The sequence below is a fragment of the Lontra canadensis genome, unplaced genomic scaffold (genome assembly GCF_010015895.1).
Source record: "Lontra canadensis isolate GAN:19392208 unplaced genomic scaffold, GSC_riverotter_1.0 scaffold22, whole genome shotgun sequence".
Taxonomy (NCBI): Eukaryota; Metazoa; Chordata; class Mammalia; order Carnivora; family Mustelidae; genus Lontra; species Lontra canadensis.
This window is the reverse complement of record NW_022631016.1, coordinates 8,734,602-8,755,678: the sequence shown is the minus strand read 5'-3', so window position 1 is coordinate 8,755,678 and position 21,077 is coordinate 8,734,602. Positions and strand designations below refer to the sequence as shown.

At 38.3% G+C, this 21,077-nt stretch overlaps 1 protein-coding gene across 4 annotated transcripts in view; it reads left to right on the top strand.

Moving 5' to 3' along the window:
• The window catches only part of CTNND2 (catenin delta 2), an 895,372-nt gene that overhangs the window by 482,357 nt on the left and 391,938 nt on the right, over nt 1-21,077 (top strand). For all 4 annotated transcript variants that reach the window (XM_032861879.1, XM_032861878.1, XM_032861875.1 and 1 more), the window contains 2 exons: nt 5,947-5,981; nt 6,372-6,488. In XM_032861879.1, coding sequence (XP_032717770.1) covers nt 5,947-5,981; nt 6,372-6,488 — 152 coding nt within the window. The remainder of the gene's footprint in view (nt 1-5,946; nt 5,982-6,371; nt 6,489-21,077) is intronic.

Here is a 21,077-nt window from a genome sequence, read left to right as displayed (position 1 = left end):
ACATCGCTTAACTTGAAAGCAAACCAACAACAAAACCCTCATAGTTCCTTACCTTTATTTCATTTTGAATCAAATTGTGAGCAATGATAGGCCACGCGACACAGTGTAGGGACTGATGCTCTGGGCGTCAGAATGCTGAGAAAGGAAATCAGGAAAGATATTTGCGCCGGTTCATGTCAGACGGTCGAGCTCTGGAACTGCTTGGCTTCGTGTCTTTTCCTGATATTAAGTGAACTCTCTGAACGATCATCTGTTTGTTTGTTTATTTATTTATTTATTAGACGTAGCCTGGAGGTGGATATGGAGATTGTCCTGCTGGAGATGATGAGGGTGAAAATCACTTCTCGAGGATCTCAGAGGTTATGCTTTGGTTTAAACTAGTTTTTCCCCAACATCATACCCGCAGAACTTGAAAGTTATTGGTTGCTTGCTTGAAATGTTTAAGCTCATATCAAAATAGGAAAGGTGATCCTGTCACTTTTATCGCCTGAAAAATGGAGACAAAAATAATTAGATCTCTAAATCCGTTCTTTCCCTCTATTATTTGGACTTACCTCTTTCAGATTTTTTTTTTTTTTTGGCATTATTTGAATTTCAGCTGTGAGTGATTCTAACAGTGATGGGAATATTGTGTAGAGCTGAGTTACAAGGAGTTACCTAAGCATTTAACTAAACATTTAACTAAGCTTTTAACTAAACATAAATGTAAGAATCATGATGGTTTCCTATTCCAAGGACCTAAGGCATTCCTAAATTAATGTTAACATTTTCCCTCATTTTTCATGAGGCAAAACATGAAGGATAAAAGAGAAATTCCCTTTAGAAGAAATTCTCTTTCTTCCTTAGAGCTACCACCATAATGAATTTTGGTGTATCGTTTTAATCTGTATTTATATGATTTCCCTTGATGATAGATAGTTGAAAAACTAGTTTAAACTAAAAAAAAAATCTTTGTGTGTGTATATATATATATATATATACATGTGTATACATATGTGTATATATATATATATATATACATGTGTATACATATGTGTATATATATATACAATATTGTTTAGTCAGTGTTTTTAAGATTCACATGATTGGAATCAGGCAATACATGTGTGAAATTTGCATTTTCCACGCTATATTTTGCTTTTGAGACCTATATTGATACATTATGGTTTGGGCTAATTTAACTGCTGAATAGTGTTGATCCCATATATATGTCCTATATGCATGCAATCATATTATTATATTTGTCCATTCCCTATTACTGATCTCTTAGGTTGTTGCCATGGTTTTGCTACTGCCAACATGTGAGCGTGCACTGACGTGTCCAGGTGTCCAGGGCACAGGGGTATGCCTTTCCATGGAAACTCTGCCAACAAGCAGAATTACCGAGTGACCAGGCCTCTGCATATAAATCATTACCAATTATTGACTCATTGGACACCCAAGTGACTGATTTCCTCTTTCACGTGTAATGCGTGAGAGTTCCTTATTCCCCCACATCCTCTCCAACACAGAACACTGTCCGACTTTTTCATTGTTTGAACCCTGTGGAGAATAAAGAATTGCTGTCTGTTTAGTTTATATTCTTTCAATGGGTATAATAGGTTTGAGTATCTTTTAATGTGTTCAGTGACCATTGCTTGTTGATTTTTTTTCTTCTATGCATCAGCTATATGTAAATGTATGCATCTCTCTTCTATTTGACCTTTAATCTTTATCTTAAAATGATCTGTAGGAGTTATTTTAATGTTCCAGAGGCTAACCCTCTGTAAGTTACATGTCTTGCAAATGTCTTCTCCCGGGACATGGAAAGTTTTTTCAACTTGGTTTGTGGTTTTACATTTATTTTTTTGTTTTCATCACATAGAAGTTTAATTTTGATGTCACCAGATGTATGAATAGAATGGTAGTTTTGAATGCAGCCTCTAGAACAGGACATCCAGGGTCATAATCCCGTGCCCACTGTTTCCTGCAGGTGGGACCCCCCAGCAAGTTCTTGAACATCTTTTTATCTCAGTTTCATTAGCTGTAAAATGGGAAAGCAGTATATCTGTCTCAGAATATTGCCTGGTTTAAACTGAGAACAATCTAAGTGTTAGCTATTGGGATTTGCACTTAAAAAAAAAAAGATTTAATTTATTTACTTAGCAAGTGAGAGAGAGAAAGCATGAACGAGGAGGGGGGAGAGGCAGAGGGAGAGGGAGAAGCAGGCTATCCACTGAGCAGGGAGCCTGATGGGGGCCTCGAGATCATGACCTCAGCCTAAGGCAGACACTTAACCAACTGAGCCACCCAGGTGCCCCAGGATTTGTGCTTTTAATATATTATATATATATAATATATTATACTTATATAATATATTATATTTATATTTATATAATATACATTATATAAATATATTTAATATAATATATTTATACTTAATATAACTCTTCCCTAGCACTACTGATTTACACACATATATATGTATATGTTTAAAAGTTAAAAGTTGGTAGTCTTTGTTATAAATATGCATTTTGCTCCTAATAATTGGGTTCTGGAAATTGTACATAGTTATGTTTAAATACATACCGATTACTCTAAATTATATCTCTACTTTATTAAATTTAATTCTTTACAGATTACTTCTATTTCAAGAAACAGCATTCTGATAGCAAAGCAAATTTTATTTTCTAAAATTTAACATGCATAGAAGTTACAACTGCTTCAAAAATAACTTTTACATTATACTAAATTGAACAATACAATTGAGAGAAAGTTCACCATGAGTAATTCCTAAACAGCTGAAATAAGAATGTGAGGGATACAGGCATAGTCTGTGTTTATCGGATGAGTAGATAGTTTGTTTGCTTTTTAAAAAATCATCCATCCAAAAGCAGTTTTTAACAGAAGGAATCAAGTGTATAAGATATACAATTGCATAAATTTCCCTAACAGAGTGAAAAAAGCATGCACTTAATGGAAATAAAATCCAATCCAGGTTTCTCTTGGGACTTCTATTTTCTCTGATCAGTTATACTTTTAATGCATTTTAACTGTGCTAAAGGAATCAGGAAACCTTTTAAATGATTAATGCTCTTTTTCTGGCCAAAAGGAAGGTTTCCGTGCTTTGAGAGGCTAGTTTCATAGTCACTGGGAATGGCATTCTTTCAGTCGTGATACAAAATATCTCTTCTTGTTTCTGTTGCATCATAAAACAAACACTTTTGAAAGAGTTGAGCAAAAAAGTAAATATTATATAAAACTGGGATGTGTAGTCTTACACATAAAATCACCCATTATTGCGGACGAGCAGATACATCTCACAGGATGACTAAAAGCTGTCACACCACCTTATTTGTGTGAGAGTGACCCCGGACATTCTCTCCCTACGCAACACTGTGGAAATGGAAGGCAGAGAAGCAAGAAATACCTTACAGCTTCAAATACTGCCACAGTTCTGTATTACTCAGTGTGACATTTAGTCTACAGAAACAAACCCCCCTCCAGCGCAAGAGTTTTCACACAACAGTGCTTTATTTCTCACTCATGCTGTGTCTTCCCGGGGCTGGCAGGCATCTTCCTCCCTCCTACTCAGGGACCCATCTCAGCGGGGATCGGGAGAGAAAGAGAGCAGGAGGCTCTCACGCCTGCCCTTCTGTGCTTGGGGCAGGAAGTGGCACTTGTCACTTCCTCTCACAGGCCTTAACATGGCCCCCTCTGCGCGCACCGGGCATGAAGTGCACTCTTCCATGGGCCTGCAAGGAGAGGAGTGGCGAGTGCAGCGTCTTCTGTTGACTTCCTCTTATGGCTTGAGGTGGGAAGTCACTTGAGTGTGTCCCCCTCCATGACTTTTTATGGTGAGCTAGGAACATGAGCGTTGGAGTGGGACAGTTTCATTTAAGTCACTGTTGAGCAACTTGGGATCCGTGTGGTCAAATCATTTAACACCAATAACCCTTTATCTGCCATCTGTCAGAAGAGCATTGTGGTCAACAGGAATTAGTGGAGCCAAGGTATACAGTCCATCCTTTGTGAAGGGCTGTACTGGCCAAAGGAATGTAGCAGCTTAAAGATAGTAAATCCTGGAGGGTGGAAGGAGAGACCATTTGTATCGTATCAGAAAACTATTGTATCAGTTTCCCGGAGCTGCCATAACAAATTACCACAGCTGAGTGGCTTAAAACAACAACAACAACAAAAATGTAGTCTCCCAGTGTTGGAGGCTGGGAGTTCAAAATCAAGGTGTCAGCAGGGTTGTGTTCCCTATAAAGGTTTGGGAAGAGGAGAGGATCATTCCTTATTTCTTCCAGGTTCTGATGGCTCTAGAAATTCTTTGATGGTTCCAGCCATGTCTTGGCTTATAGATGCAGAACTCCAATCTCTGTTTTCACTTTCCTATAACCTTCTTTTCTGTGTCTTTCTCCATTTCTATCTCTTAGAAGGACAGATATCATGGGATCTAGGATGATCTCATCTGAAGACCTTTAACTTAATTACACCTGCAAATATGTTTTTTCCAATAAGTAGCCACACACGGTTTCCAGAGATTTAACGTGATCCTATCTTTTGGGAGAGGGGCACCATTCAGCCTACTACGAATATGAAAGCATTTTCTATTCCTGTTTAAAATGCCTCTTACTAACTGGCCGTGCATGCAGTTCTTAAAATAATGACTTTAGGATTACATTTCTGCTTTAAGTGTGAAACTTTGTAGTTCTATATTATCACTATATAGCTCACACCTTTTTGATACAAGAAGAAGTTGCATTGGATTGAATTTGTAAAGTCATCGTTTCATGTATCAGTCCTGTCTATAGTTTTCACCGTGGTGAAACCATTTCCCAGTTTGCTAAAATGGATTGGTTGAGGAGAAAGATCCCCTGTAAAAGTCACTTGTCCCTTAAAGGACGATCCTTGTGTTCATGTATATCAGTTATAACTTTTTCAAACACTGATTTATTCCAGAATTCCCTTCTCCTTGTCCCTCTGTAAATGTATTCAGAAGCCGTCTCTGTGGTAGAGATTAAAGGTCTCAAATCCACTTGCTGTTGTGGAACTGATGAGCTATTCACAGAAGCTCTTGATCAGAGTAAAGGTTTCAGTGAAATGAGTGTAGAAAATCATTCTCAAAATGATACCTGTCAGTAAGGGTGTCTAGATTTCTTACTGATTATTGACATCTGAAAAGGGGGCATGTGGAAAGTATTTGTATATATAATGAAAGAGTCATGCATATTTAGAAATTTTAAATTTATTTATTTATTTAATAAATCATTCAAAAGTTACCTACGTTGCCTCCATAGATGAACCCTGGGTAGTGTCTTTGACGTATCATGTATATGAACCACCCTTTCTACCTACGTCACCGTATCAGATGTATTGGTAAAGTGAGATTTTGGGAACTGTATATTCGCTGGGTGATAAAATGTTAAAATTTTTAAATTACCTCATTTAAACTAATAATCAGCTGAAAGGAAGTGCTTGTGTGACATGTCTGGAAGAAGGTATACATTTATCATATCTTCTTTGTAATGAACAAGGAGGCTATATCATTCCCAGACTACCTGACAATGTCTAATGAAACTAGTCAGCCTCATATTTTAAAGTAACTAAAATTGGGTAGAACAGCATTTGTGTAGAAGCTATTGTAAGGGATGAGTAGAATAGGTTGGGCTTTGTGAAAAAAAAAAGGGGGTGGGGGGGACCTAGCTACTCTCTGAAAATTACAGAACGGTGTCCATTTATAACATGCTAGTACCTGTGATAAAAGAGATATATATCAAATGGATTAAAGTTAAGATTGCATCAGAACAAAATCTCTTTTCTCAGTAAAGATTAATAATTAAGTAATTAACAAAAGTCACGCCTTGGAGCTAGTAGTGTTATTACTACTCTTACGCACTTCTGTGTCTCATAGTCCTTGGTTTCTAACCAGTGCGTTCTACCTGTGTGTTCTCTTTTTTACAGTTCAGCAGAAGAGCAGTTTCACTGGCAGTCACAAGGTAAGGCACGGTTTCTTGATGAAACTTACACTTATTTCTACCTTGTGTCTTTATTGATTGATTCCCTTGTGAACTTTAGGAAAAGACTGATAAAAATGGACACGATAACCCCACAACACTAAAGTTAAATGATGTTTTGATAGCTCATCATTTCCAAGAGTTAAGTTCTCTAAATTCCCTAGAAACTTTTATGTTTTTCCTGGATACATGGAATCGGCTGGCCTTGGCTTTTGCTACTGGTCGACCAAGAGTTACAGTGTGAAATGTAATGAGAACTTCACGGAGGAAATGTTTTTGGTTACGATACTTTTCGTTATTAAAGAGTAGCCTAAAGCTTTACTAATAACAATATTGTGTGTTCATTTATCACTTGAAAATATTGTATTTCAGATGGTCAAAAAGACATCGAAGACGAGCTTACAACAGGTCTTGAGCTGGTGGACTCCTGTATCCGATCACTGCAGGAATCAGGAATACTTGACCCACAGGATTATTCAACAGGTGAAAGTAAGTGAAGGGATAATTATGCTTGAAGACAATGAAAATATAAGAGTGTTCTTTATTCTCATATAATTGACACAATGAGTCATATCTAATAGGACCTCAGCCTGTGTTTATACTTGTTTTATTCATTTCACTCCACTCTTCCCTAATTCCTCCCCACATTCCCCCACCCCAATTCACATTAATTACAGGCTCTCTTAAATCAGTAATTGGCTCCTAGATCTCTCACCAGTTATTGCCGTAGTGGTGATTCTCACCGATACTCTGATCTCCTTTTTGGCATGTATCAAGACTCTCACCATGTATTTGTTTAATCAATACAGTGTCTGCTTTAAAATTAACCATGAATGCGTTACTTACACGGATCATTTTTGGTAGAGACCTTAACAGTATGACAATTATATAACAAAACAGAAGAACTCAATATAATATATGCAGTACTAAATACTTAACATTATGCTATAGTACTGTATGATAACCCCTTATATTTCTATATGTGGCCATCTTGCATTGCATATTAACCTCGGCAGAATATTTTAAAATTTTATTCATCTCTTCCTAATTATATATTTTTCAACCATAGTGGTTGAGGCATAGGAATAAAAGTGCTATGAATTGAAACGAGCTTCACTTTAATAAATCATAAAATTCTCTTGACTTAGTTTAATAAAATCCCACAAAAAGCCAAAAATTAAATCATTAAAACATATATTACCCCAATCATTTTCTATACCAGAACTCATTGGAACATTTTATTTCTTCATTTAAAAAAATAAAATTTCCTTGAATACCCACCAAGGTTTGTTATTTAAAAGGAAGATGTAAGAATAAGATAGTATTCTGGTTTTGAAACCATTAAACTTACACATTAATTCACTTTCTCTATGATTTTTATAATACCACTACTCTCAGGATAACATCATTTTGAGTATCTAACTGTATTTAAACCCATAGGTGTTCCCTCAATAAAACTCCTAAAATAAGATGCATGATTTGTAGTATCCTTGTACTCTGCATTTTATATTTAAAAATGTAGAATTATTATTTATCTTTCAGAGTCAATAAATATATCTCCTTTTAGGGGTAGGTACAGTTAGAGTTATACTTAATTAAGATACTTAATATACTTAATAATTAATAATAATAATATAATAATACACACACGTACTCACTTTGTTCAAGTAAAGAAAGCAAAGGTAAAATAAAATGTGCCTTGGGAGCAGGGGTGATATTAGATATTACATTTTTCCTATAATAATAGAGAAGCATATTCTATTGTGAGTTTAGGAGAGGGGATAACTTCAATACCCAGAAGGTGCAGAAAAAAGAAGGAAAAACTAAAATAAGAGACAAACCAGTTAATATGGAAGGAACGAATAGGTGAGCACACTCAATTCTTTGAAAAGGATAAAAATGCAAGTTTGTAATAAACAAAGATAAAATAATTATGTTTATAAGGGACACACTTGTATTAATGAAATAAATGTTGAAGTTACAGGAGCAAAGTAGCAACAGCAAATACCACAAACATGAACTGGGACTGGGAAGAATTTGTGAGATGAAGTGGAATTTAATGCAGAAGCCCTAAGCAGGGTCCAAAAAGAATTATTTAAGTGAAAGTGTCTTAACTTTTAAAGACACACTAAAAAGTGAACATGATGTACCAAACAATACAGTGTCTGGATATTAGAAAAAAATTACTGAGAATGAAAGGAGAAATCGGTAAAAAAAAAAAAAATTCTATTGTGAACATGTCAGTGCACATGTCTCAGAATCAGACAGAATACTAGAAGAAAAAGATGCATAAAATTGAAATAAATAATTAACAAACAAATGTAACTGATATATTTAAAAAGTTAGGGGTGCCTGGATGGCTCAGTGGGTTAAGCCTCTGCCTTCAGCTCAGGTCTCGATCTCAGGGTCCTGGGATCAAGCCCCACATCGGGCTCTCTGCTCAGCAGGGAGCCTGCTTACCCCTCCCTCTCAGCCTGGCTCTCTGCCTACTTGTGATCTCTGTCTGTCAAATAAATAAGATCTTTAAAAAAATAAAAAGATAAATCCACTGAATGATAATATATATTTGTTATACATGTTATACAGGAGATACTTATTTACTTTTTTAAAGATTTTATTTATTTATTTGATAGAAAGAGACACAGCAAGAGGGGGAGACACAGGCAGAGGAAGTGGGAGAGGGAGAAGAAGGCTTCCTGCCAAGCAGAGAGCCTGATGTAGGGCTCAATCCCAGGACCCTGGGATCATGACTTGAGTCGAAGGCAGATGCTTAAGGACTGAGCCACGCAGGCGTGCCCCAGGGGATGTCTATAAAACCTGATCAGCTGTTGGGCAGTAAAGAGAATCCTAAAAATTGAAAATTGTAGAGAGGCCGCATTCTGTAATAATAGTCCAGTAAAAGGAAAGGTAAATAAAATGGTAAAATATATTCACATTGAAATTAAGAAACAATAAATTTGGATCTACTAAATCAAAATACCAATAAAACAGAAAATTACATGCTATTTAAAAAGCAAATTAAGTAGCAATATTTTATAATGAAAACATAAGGGTATGGGGAAAAAACTGCACTCAGAATAAATCTTAACTTTATTATTAAAAATAAAGACAAGGTAAAGGAATGTTGTACTCGTTGGGGGGAAACCTTAAAAACAGCTAAATAAGCCAAAAGAAGCTAGGAAGATGGGAATAATACAAGCAATGTGGAGGGGCGCCTGGGTGGCTCAGTGGGTTAAGGCTCTGCCTTCGGCTCAGGTCATGATCTCAGGGTCCTGGGATGGAGCCCCGCATCGGGCTCTCTGCTCAGCGGGGAGCCTGCTTCCCCCTCCCTCTCTCCCTGCCTCTATGCCTACTTGTGATCTTTCTCTCTGTCAAATAAATAAATAAAATCTTTAAAAAAACAAATAAAATAAAAATTAAAAAAATAAGAGTAATGTGGAGATAAAGTAATATAAAGCAAAAGAGTAGAAGAGATAAATATAAGGAGAAAAGGAATAAATCTATGAACTTTTAAATAACTTCAAATCAACTAATAATCCTGAGCTTTCCTAATTGAGACACTGTGCTATGCGTGAGAGACGTGGAATGAATTTTTAGTGTACACTTTTGTTTTCCTGTAATACATGTTCAAAAATTATTTACAAAAGACATACCTTTGTTATAGGAACATTAAATACTCCAGTAGGGTTGGTTTTTTTTGTTTTTGTTTTTGGTTTTTTTTTGGAATGTATTTGGCAACTGCTGAATTTTTGTCTTTCAGAAAGATTAGTTACTTCGTTTTATTATGCACTGGGTTATCTTTTTGAAGACTCGTAGGATTTTAGCTGATTATTTTTCTTGCAGGCCCCTACCTCCTCGTTTGAGATAAGAAAAGTAACAAAGCAAACAAAACAAAAAACAGGTGATAAAATCACCACCCACAAATTTTATGCCAAAGGATCTAAACCACTGTGAGATGCGGAATATTGTTATTCTTACAATACCTTTGTTAACATTTCCAGGGTCACTTTGAGACTGAACTAATTGAGTAAAATTTAGGAGGTTCATTTAAAAATAGTAAGTGGGGAACTATCATTTCAGGGATCAATTATGACTAATTTTAATTGTTTAGATGGTCATAAAATGAAAGTCTCAATTGCTTTTGTATTTGTACCCAGTCGGGAAATCGAGTCTATTCAAAAGAGTTACACCAAAGAGACGTTAATTCCGGGACTATTGACAAAGGGGTGGGCAAGATTAAGGGAAGAGACATGTCTGGGGAGGTCCTCGGGTCGCAGCCGCAGAGGGAAGCCCTTACCACTATTGGTCCTGAAGGAAAAGTCCAGGGTATAGTCCAGGCAGAGCGAAGAGGCAGGCAGGAGCAGAAGAGTAAGTGTCCTCACCTTCTCCTCCCCCCTTCTGACGCCCTCGTGCCCCTTCTTGGCCAAATCCAATCCTAAACCAAAGAGCAGGGGACACCGTGAGACAGTGTATATGGAGACAAGGTCAGAGAAGACTGTGGGGAGCAAAGTAAATAATCAACACAGCCTCCCATTAAGCAGTGGAACAGCAGACCATGTTTATGCTCTTGTTGTATCAACTGAACACATAGGTAGTGACTTTCTGACACATCTCATATAATGAGTGTGAGCCCATCAGATTCTGAGTCCCCCGTTACAGTGATAACTCGATGGGTTCCTTCCTGGAAACAACATGAGGTGGGTCATGTTGAACTGTACCCGACACATGGCCTTTAAGAGCCAGGCTCTTAGCTCTCTCTCAGAACAGCACTAAACACAGTCTAAAATCCTTGAAAGGGACTGGACGACCAGTCTCAACCCCCAAGCCCACAGTGTTGAATTTGCCATGCTTAAAGGCCTTTGTTATTTTTCATTCCAAGGTCTGATTAAAATAAATGTGAAGCTTAGTAAATCCATCCTCTTGACCCTAAGGCAAGCAGTAACTGCTCTCCCATATTGACTATAGTTCATGTACTTATCCGTGTTTTCTAACACTTTACATTTTTTAAAAAGTGCTATCCTAAACAGTATGTAAATCATGTGTACAACCTTCGCCACCCTGACACTATTTCGTGGCTGCCAGATGTGTAATTTCAGTTCTAACAAATGCATGTCACAGAGTCACTGGGAGAATTTTTATTGCTTTCCTGGGGGTGAAAAATTACTGATAGAAGCTCAGGGCCATTAGGTTCTCACATAATATACAGCTTGACCTGAACTGCCATGGACTAAGCACCTTTTTTAATCCATGCATCTTGGGAGATAGAACCTCAGAGATAGGGTGATATATCTTACCCCAAAATTAACAAAAATATTTGCCAACCAAAATCAGAAATAGAATGGACAACTTGGGAGAAAATGACTTACATGTTTGTAGACAATGTTAATTTGCTTAAATATTGTATTTTGAAATAGTTATTATTTCTATCAATAGCATATTGACAAATTAAAATTCCACCATGTTCTCAAAAATCCCAGCATTCAGGAGGAAAAAGAAAAAAGAAAAACTTAGGAACTTAATATATTCTGAATGTTATGGTTAAAAAAAAAAAAAAGGAATGTTGTTCTGAGGTTTCAAATCATAATATATTCAAAAAAATCCAGAATCAGTCTTGTAGGTTACTGTTCTGTGCAGATAGAATATAAATAGAATAATCATACATAGTTGGACAGAGGTGAATGTATTATTTACTGTTGATTTACAATCTGTCATTTTTATTTAATTGCTGTGATTATACTTAATTGTTATGTAGTGAGAAAATTGTTGAGGGATCAAGTTACTATGATGCTGGAAGTATGACTCAATATATTCTTATTCAGTAATAATAGTAAAGGTAAGAGCCATCCTTATGAAGTGAATATTTTCATAATTCCTAGTAAGCCAAAGTGATTTAAGAGTATATGGTTTTTATAATAACTAAAATAATCAAAATGATAAATATATTGACCTTGTGGCTCACAGTATTGATATGCTCAGGGAAGAGAACTTGTTTGTTTTATTTCCTGTTATGGTGGAAACTAATCCTTAGTTAAACCCAACTTAGAGCTTCTGGGGAGGGATACAAGGTTACCCATCCCACCTTGGAGTCAGAAGCCCTGGGTTTAAGTCCTGACGCTCCCACCCCCCATTCTACCTGTGGTTGAAGACTTTCATCTGGACTCTGGAGACCCCAAGTCTTTCCCTGGAAATGCATTTATTCAAGTTATTTGAGTTCATCCTTGGATTGCTCATTTCCTGTGAAATCACTTTGGATTTTGAAATGCAAATGAGACAACCTCCTTTCCAGACGTTTGTCATGGTTCCAAGTCTAAAATTGTCCTTAGATACTATGTGCATCCATTTGTTCCCTCTCAGAATTCACTCACGCTAACTTCCTCCACTACCTTTGGTGTTGTAGGGCCCACAGGGAGTCAACAGTAGCAGAAATGGAAGACACTAGCAAAAGTCAAGGGAAAACACCCGGGTGGCACACAGGACATAGGAATACCCTCCTAGAAGCTATAAGTAGTTTCCCTTCTGGATACTACCTCTACCTGATTTTCAACTAATGTTCGATTTCTTTTTCTTTGATTTCCTTCTGTCACAGAGATGTGTAAAAAAATCTCTGGACTCTTCCAGTGTTCTCCTGTGGAAGGAGGGGATTTAAAATTTTATACAGCATATGTAGAGTTCTAAAACTTTTAATTGCCTGTATCTTAAAAAGAATATAGATGAATGCAAGACCATAACTAACTAACTAACTAACTAAATAAATAAATAAATAAATAAATAAAGGCAGGTTATATTTTTTCCAGAGAAGCAAATGTGGGAAGTGAAGGGATAGACAGGCATAAAGTACCAAGTGTTCCTTCTCCATCCCTGAAGCAAGGGAGAACATGAAACAAATTTCTCATTAAAAACATCATTCTCTGGAGACCTGGGTGGCTCAATCGGTTAAGCATCCAGCTCTTGATTTCAACTCAGGTCTTGATCTCAGGTTTGAGTTCAAGCTCTGAGTTGGACTCTGTGCTATGCGTGGAGCCTACTTAAATAAAACAAAATAAAACAAAACAACAAAACAAAAACCCTATCATTTCCACCTGTGTTCATAGGGTATCCTGGAATCAAGCACAAAGTTTAAAACCTGATGGAAATTTTTAATTTAAAAAAAAATTGGGTTTTGAAATTGTCAAGTTACCTCAGGTGCCCAGAACACAAATATGAGGATCAAACAAAAGCCAGTGAAAGTGAGGAAAGTATCAGAACTCGCGTGAGTATGAGAAAACTCGCATGTGTACCTCTTATTCCAAGTAAGTTTAAGCTGACAAATTTATCCGGAAGCCATAAGGAAGAAATGACCACTATAAATGGAAGAGATTAGTAGTTCCATTTAAACAAAAGTCAAAAAGTCAAGAAAAGGCAGAGAGGCTGAAAGCTCTCATGAGAAAGTCAGAGCCAGCACACTTTTTCTCAGGGGACAGTGGAAGAAGGGGTATCCTGGTAATACCTAGCGGAGACGTCTTGTGGGATTCCCACAGAAGTTCCAGCACTAACACGGGCCATGATCAAACAAGTCACTTCAACTGCAACTGATGTAATCAGCTCTTAACATGCTGGGGTTTTATTGTATCACTGCAAGCACAGTGGGCGTTACAGTCATTCATTTTTAAATGTATGTATTAAATACTTTTTCAAAGCACCACAAAGAGTCTCTGCCCTTGTGGCATTTGCGTGCTAGGCAGAGAAGGCTGAAATCAAGCAATGTGAAGGCTACAAGGCCAAGTAAACAATTGCTATAAGCGATGACAATGTCAGTAAGAGGCGGCATAGAATAGGGTTCTCAGTGTGTACTTGGGAATCCTGGGGCGTCCTGAGACCCTTTCAGAGGACCTGCAAAGGGATAAATTTCCACAGTAATCCTACGACCGTTACTTGTCTTTCCATGGTCATTATACCTGAGGGTAAGAAAGTCTCACAAGAGCAGAGTCAGTGGAGCTTTTCAGAATCTCCATTTTGGTGATGGCATCATTGCCATCTGTTTTTTAAACATTTTTCATTTTTAAAGCAGTAAATAGCGTTCTATACCACCCATATAAATAAAAGCTCTTTGTGGTCCTCAGTGATTTTTAAGAGCACGGAAGTGCTATGCGAGCTCCAGTTTTGAGAGCATAATCAAAGGGGCCAGGAAGATGTCCATGTGAACCGATGTCAGGAACAGGGACCTGAAAAAATGCACAGGCAAGCCACGCAGATTTCTAAGAAAAGGTCTGTGATTTGTGGCAAATAAAATGCTGGTTCTTAAAGTCAGTATATTCCACAAATTACAGTGTTTTCAGGATTTAGTTTTTAAATCCTATTTTCTTCTGAACTGATTTTTCTATTTCTTTTCACAATTATTGATAACAAGAAATATGAATCTATTATCTTTGGACAATTAATTTATGAAGAAATATGAATGATGCTCTTCCTCTCTGTGCTACATTAATTTTTTAAATGGTAAATACTCTGAAGATAAAAGTTTACAAGGAAATAGTTGGAAATTGTAATGAGCTATAAAAAATGCTCTTCTGTGATTATAACATCATATAAAAAATCCCATGCATAATAAAATTCTTGAGCTACACATTTTAAGCTAAAGTTATACATTTGAAGTTCATTTTGTGATGTCATTTTGTTCATTTCCCTCTATTGTATACAGATGTAAAGAAACTAAGTGAGTTATTGCATAGTGTGAATGCAGTAACGACCTTCTACTTATCCATATACAATAGACAAACTTGAAAAAGCCTACTAAATAAGCCAATAGCCATGACTGAATCTAAATCAGCTTAAACACTAAATGAGTACTTCTCTAATCCTGGGACCACTAGAGTTTTAATTTTCACATAAAGCATTACACATGGAAAGCAGGTGACCAGACAAAATTGATATTCTGCAGACAGACTAAGAAATGAAGTCTAGAAACACACCTGCGCATGGAACTGACACGTCACTCGGAGCTGCCTTGCATAATAAGCCTCTCGAGCTTTTTCCCTCAGTTGATTTTAGGGATGGTGGATGGACTTAACCACTATTTTCAGTGAAATTCTTTGGTGAAACTCCTACTTAGGAGCTGTTAAAGTTACTAATGAAGATTAGAAGAAAATAACCAGTTTAACACCACCAAGCACCTTAAGTTTAAGCTGACAAATTTATCCGGAAGCCATAAGGAAGAAGTGGCCTCTATAAATGGAAGTGATTAGTAGTTCCATTTAAATAAAAGTCAAGGGGTGCCTGGGTGGATCAGTCATTTACGCAACTGACCCTTTGTTTTGGCTCAGGTCCTGATCTCGTGGGTTGTGAGATCAAGCCCTGTATTGGTCTCCCTGCTCAGTGGGGAGTCTGCTTGAAGATTCTCTCCCTCTGCCCGTCCCCCCACTTGCTTGCTCACTGTTTCTCAAGTAAATAAATAAATATTTTCAAAAAATAAACAAAAGTCAATATTTTTACTTGTGCAATTAGATATGACTAAAGTGCTTTGAGCTTATTAAAATCAATTTGGTAATCTGACAACTTTTCTCATTGACAACTTTTCTTATTGATTTTGTGATCTCTAAAGCCCATTTGTGTATGTATATATAATTTCCACCAACTACTTCCTTTATTCTAATGCAATATTTTCTATAAAAAAAAAAGATTTTCTTTTTCTGTTTATTTGGTGTTGCTCTAAAAATTTGCTCTCATTTATTTTTTTTTAAGTTTTATTTATTTATTTGACAGAGAGATCACAAGTAGGCAGAGAGGCAGGCGGGGGTAGGGAGTGGGAAGCAGGATCCCTGCTGAGCAGAGAGCCCCAAGTGGGGCTCGATCCCAAGACCCTGAGATCATTACCTGAGCTGAAGGCAGAGGCTTTAACCCACTGAGCCACCCAGGTGCCCCATAAAAATTTACTCTCATTTAAAGCACAATAATACTTAACCTTCAAATCATTTTTTTTTCAGACATAGAGCGTGTGCATAATGGTGGGTGGGGCAGAGGGGGAGGGAGAGAATCCCAAGTGGGCTTCATGCCCAGTGTGGAGCCCGACACAGGGCTGGATCTCATGACCTTGAGATCATGACCTGAGCCAAAATCAAGAGTCAGATGCTTAACCGACTGAGCCACCCAGGCACCCCAACCGTCAAATCATTATTTAAATTAAAAAAAAAAAAAAGATTTTATTTATTTATTTGTTCAGAGTGAAAAGAGAGAGAGCGCACAAGTACGGGAAGCAGCAGGCAGAGGGAGAGGGAGAGGCAGACTCCCTGCTGAGCAAGGACCCTAACTGGGGGGCTCCATCCCAGAACCCTGGGATCATGACCTGAGCCGAAGGCAGCCACTCAACGGACTGAGCCCCCCAGGCGTCCCAACCTTCAAATCATTCTTAACCTTCCACAGATACTGCTTAGCGAGAGCATGGAAATGAACGCAGACTCTGTCAGTTATAGATGAATGTTGAATCTCGTTGACAGTTCTCACGGTCTACAAAAAGATAAGTTTCTGTAACATTTTGACAGAATCGATTTAACCTAAGAGTAAATGTTTCTAAATTTCCTGCCAAATGCACGTCTAAACAAAGCTACCAGTCAGGAGTCCGGTCCTGGAAGTGTCCCCCAGTTTGCGTGTTTATTATTCCTTTGATAATCCTGAACTAACAGCCTCAACAAAACCTTCATGGAGTCCCTGTTTGAGGCATTGCCTGATTCTAATAGTTTATCTTAGCTCATTCCTCTTAGTAGCACTTTTCTCTTTCATGGTAAAAATGATCCTTTGGAATTAAATCGGTAACTTAACCGCCCCTTAGACTCCCGGTCTGATTCTTGCGGCTTCAGCGCCCACTATTGGTGACTTTGGTAGCTACATCTCTGTCCTAAATCGTCACTTTCACATAATCAAACTTGGATCTTGGAAATTACCTAAGACCTAGGAAGATTCAGTTTGTCGGGTGATATTTGAGCCAGTATTGAAATCAAGCCCTTTCTACCTATGTAAATCCCCACCATCTCCTCCAACTCTGTAATGTAAAAAGTAAGCCCATCTTGCTCCAAAACAACAAGGCCACAACCCACACCAATTTTCCTTCTGGGGAATGTCGCATCGCTGGGAGTTTCTGCTTTCCCACTCTCGTTTGTGAATATTTGCTGGGTTCTGGGACAGGTGCTCAACTAAAGTTGGCCAGAGTTAGCAAGTCCCAGTAAATCATCTTAACTTAACTTGTAGAAAGAGAAGGCACGTGCCTGATGATGACAAGGGGGTCCTGTCTGTGGGGTTTTCTGAGGAGCCTCCCAAGCTCCGTGGCAGTGCTCGCAATTAGCCGAACAGTGACGTCACCTGGGCTCTCCTTCACTCCTGCCCACTTAGTCACCAAGTCCCCTTGAGCTTTTCTTTTAAGATGTCTCTTAACTGTGCGCCTCTCTCCCCCTTCCTAAAGTAGCCACCAGTTAAGATTTGCTCAGTTACCAAGAGTTTCCTTTCTCCTCCTGCTGCAGGAAATCCCTGGTGCTCGTCTCTCCCTTATCTTCGTAGAGCCCTGCTGCCTTCATTGCAAATGTTCAGAATTCTGCTTGCATCCTATTACCCTCTTTCTGGAGAACCTGTTGCTGTGTAATACTGTACAAATCTCTGTTAAGTCACTCAGATTCCTCTGAGTCTGGTCTGTTCAGAGGGTTATAGCAGCATGGTGGGGGTAAGGTGGATTTTCTTGGAGCTCTCAGGCATCAGGGCAGGCTGCATGGAGGAGGTGGCATTTAAACGGCTCTTTAAGGATGAGCTTTGAGGTTGACAGAGAAAGGGATCTCAGGCTGAGGGGACAGAGAGAACATTTGCTTTCTTGTCTCTTGGCTCGGACAACCAGGTTTTGTTCAGGTTTGTTTTTAATTTTAAGCAGGCCATTTTAATGATCTATGCCTCGAATGTCTCATTTATAAAATGAAAGCTCATGAGGTATTGCAGGAGAATGTTAAGTGATATATGGGACCGTACTGTAATAAGGTTTTCAGGACAAACAAATCCCAATCAAGGTTTTATTATGATCAGACCATGTGGCTATGTAATTAGATAATTAGATACTAGTACTAAAAACTGACATTTGTAAAGCAGTTTATAGTTTTCCAAGCGCTTTCACATCCATTATCGCATTAGGTGCTCAAATTTGCCAAGATTAAAATTTGCAGAGGCAGAATGACAGAGTGTGGTTAAGAACACATGCTCTGATGCCAGACACCTGGCTTGCTCGCAGCCCACTGTGTGGTCTCAGTTGGTGCGACCCTCAGTCCCGTAGAGGTAAAGGGGGATGGTGGCACCTTCTTCCCTGGGCCTTTGTGAAGATGCGGTGAGCTAACAGATATCAGCTGCTCCGGACAGTTCCTAGAACTTAGCAAGTACTCAGGGAAGGTCAGCTGGTATCATGAACCCTTCTCCCTACTCATCATATCCCTTTCATAAACACAGAGGTCTACTGAGTCCTAGTCCTGGATTTTGTGGCCTACAGAATGACTTAGCAATGCCATACTGTAGGCTTCTGGCCTTTTCCACGTTACTGCAAGATGCAAAAACGTTATTGCAAAACTTCATCCATAGTTGAATGAAGGTTCAGTTTTCTGGGACCGATATTTAGTTAAAGCAAGCATGGATTAGCAATTCCAGAAGTAGTCTTTTTAAACCTGTGCAAACAGAGTAAGAGTGTATCATCATGAAAACTCTCAAATTTCTAGCTCAGTTAGGAAGAAACAATATATTAAAATAGCGTATATATACGCTAATACGATCTATAAGTGAGTCTGAATTTTTATGTAGAAAATTAGCCTTTCAAGCTTTCTACCTGACGAGGCTGACCTCTGTCCCACTGATGGTGGACAGTAAGCTTCCCCAGCCAACAACCAGAGTCTCTAAGGAGAGGTTCATTGGAGAAGTACCCCAGCCTGGGGCATGAAGATTTCTCCTGCAAACAAATTCACTTCTCTTTAGGGGAGAATTTTTCAACCTTAAAGTATCGGTCTGTGTCTAGGACTTAATGCTGCTTGGATGGCAAACAGCAGCTACTCCTGGACTTGGGGATAGAAGATGAGGACTCGAGCCTCATTTTCATTTTTTCCAAGTGTATGACACTGGCTGACCAACCACTCAGCCTCTCCACGCTTCTCTTTGCATTTCTGAGAAATCACGAAAATGACTCAAAGAGAATTTTTTTTTTTTACAAGTTGCTATGTGGTTTCTAGTCAACTGATGATGTTGGAGACACTGAGATATTATCGAGATACTGATATTACAGAAAAGAGACGTGGCTACAGGTATCTTTCTAGGGTCCCTGGCTTGTTTTATGCCCCTCAACTCTGTCATTCCCTTAGACATTCTCCTCTCTGTCCAGCTGGAACTATTGTGTCTTGATCAGATCAAGGACAGATACTGTCTTGAATTTTATCTGTTTATCGGACAATTGTTTCGTCTCTTCTTCCTGGTGCCCTTGGACTGAGTCCTATCGAGCAGACCCCTGGGCTCAGCTTTGAGGACTGTCCCATAATGGGGAGGGGCCAGAACGAGCAAGGAGATCACAGTCAGCGTACTCACACCAGAGGGTGACTTGCTTTCCGTGTAGAACGTGGTGATCCACTGCTGCTCATACTTCAGGTTTCTTCTTGGAACAATTAATTACACTAAAGGCAACATTCAGTTTCCCTTCATGGAATTGGAAAGCCCAGGCTCTTCTCTCCGCAACTTAAAAAACCCTCTTCCACCACCATCATCCCCCAGGAGATAGCCTTCGTCTCCTCACGACTGTGGTCTAATATTACCTCTGGCCCAAGCCTCTAGCCAAGACTTGATGGAAAGTCAAAAGTTCCAGAGAGGGGGAAAAAAACACACCATAATTTAAAGCCCAAGACTGTAAGTGCTTTCGAAACCTCTGGAAAATTTGTATTTTCTACCTCAATGCACAGTAATGTTAATAAAGGTCATCAAGAGTTAGTTATATGTAAATTTGACTTCCATTATAAAGTAATTAAGGATTATCCTATAATTTTAACCTTTTCATATTCTCACATAGCTTTTCTCTCTAAAATTGGATTGAATAAATGCTATTCATCTGAAACCTAGTGAGCAATGGAAATCATTCGAAAAGGCACACACTGTTTTGGCTGTTGTCCTGACGGTTTTGCCCTTGCCGGGTGACATGTCAGTGCTGTAGTATTATGATACATTGCTCATTGTTGCAATTACCTGTGTCAGACTGCATCTAGGTCTCATGCTTGAGATGTGTGAACGAAGTAATGAGATAGAGAATCTCGGCTTGTTTTCGTTGAGTACGGATCAAATACACGACTGAGTCTGTAAAAGATGAGCCGACCTGATTATTTCATGGTGTATGTTTCAGGAGCACATAAATCACCTTTTTAATTGAAATGCCCTTGGAAAGGGACTTTAAATTGCCACCTTAAGGTCCTGCATGGAAAGCATTTGCAGGTTTCGTGATAATTTTATGAATCTATTTGGAATTTACAAAATTGTTGGACTTGCTAACTACAGAGGCTAGAAAGTTCATCAGAGCAAAGACATAGAGTCTTCTTAAAAGACAAATAACCAGGACCCACGGTTCTCTTGCTTTACAGATTATGTCCCACTACTGAGGCGCCTGGGTGGCTCAGTCGGTTAAGCATCTGCCTTCGGCTCAGGTCATGATCCCGGGGTCCTGGGACGGAGTCCTACGTCAGGTTCTCTGCTCATCGGGGAGCCTGCTTCTCCCTCTCTGCCCCTCCTAACTGCTTCTGCGCGCGTGCTCTCGCTCTTTCTTTTGCTCTCTTTCAAATAAATAAGTAAATATTATTAATAAATATTTATTATTTATATTAATTATACATAATACATTATCCATAATATATAATTATATAATATGTTGATTATGAATTATTAATATTCATTTATCAAAATAAATATTTTTTTAAAAATATCATGTCCAACTATTTAGAAGAAGCCAAAGATTTTGCTTTATTTGATTTCATTTTACTGACATTTCCAAAGTTCTGTGCACTGTTGTATCTGTTTGAACTTTCACCCCCCTGGAGATGTGCTATCACAGGGGAGGGGGCA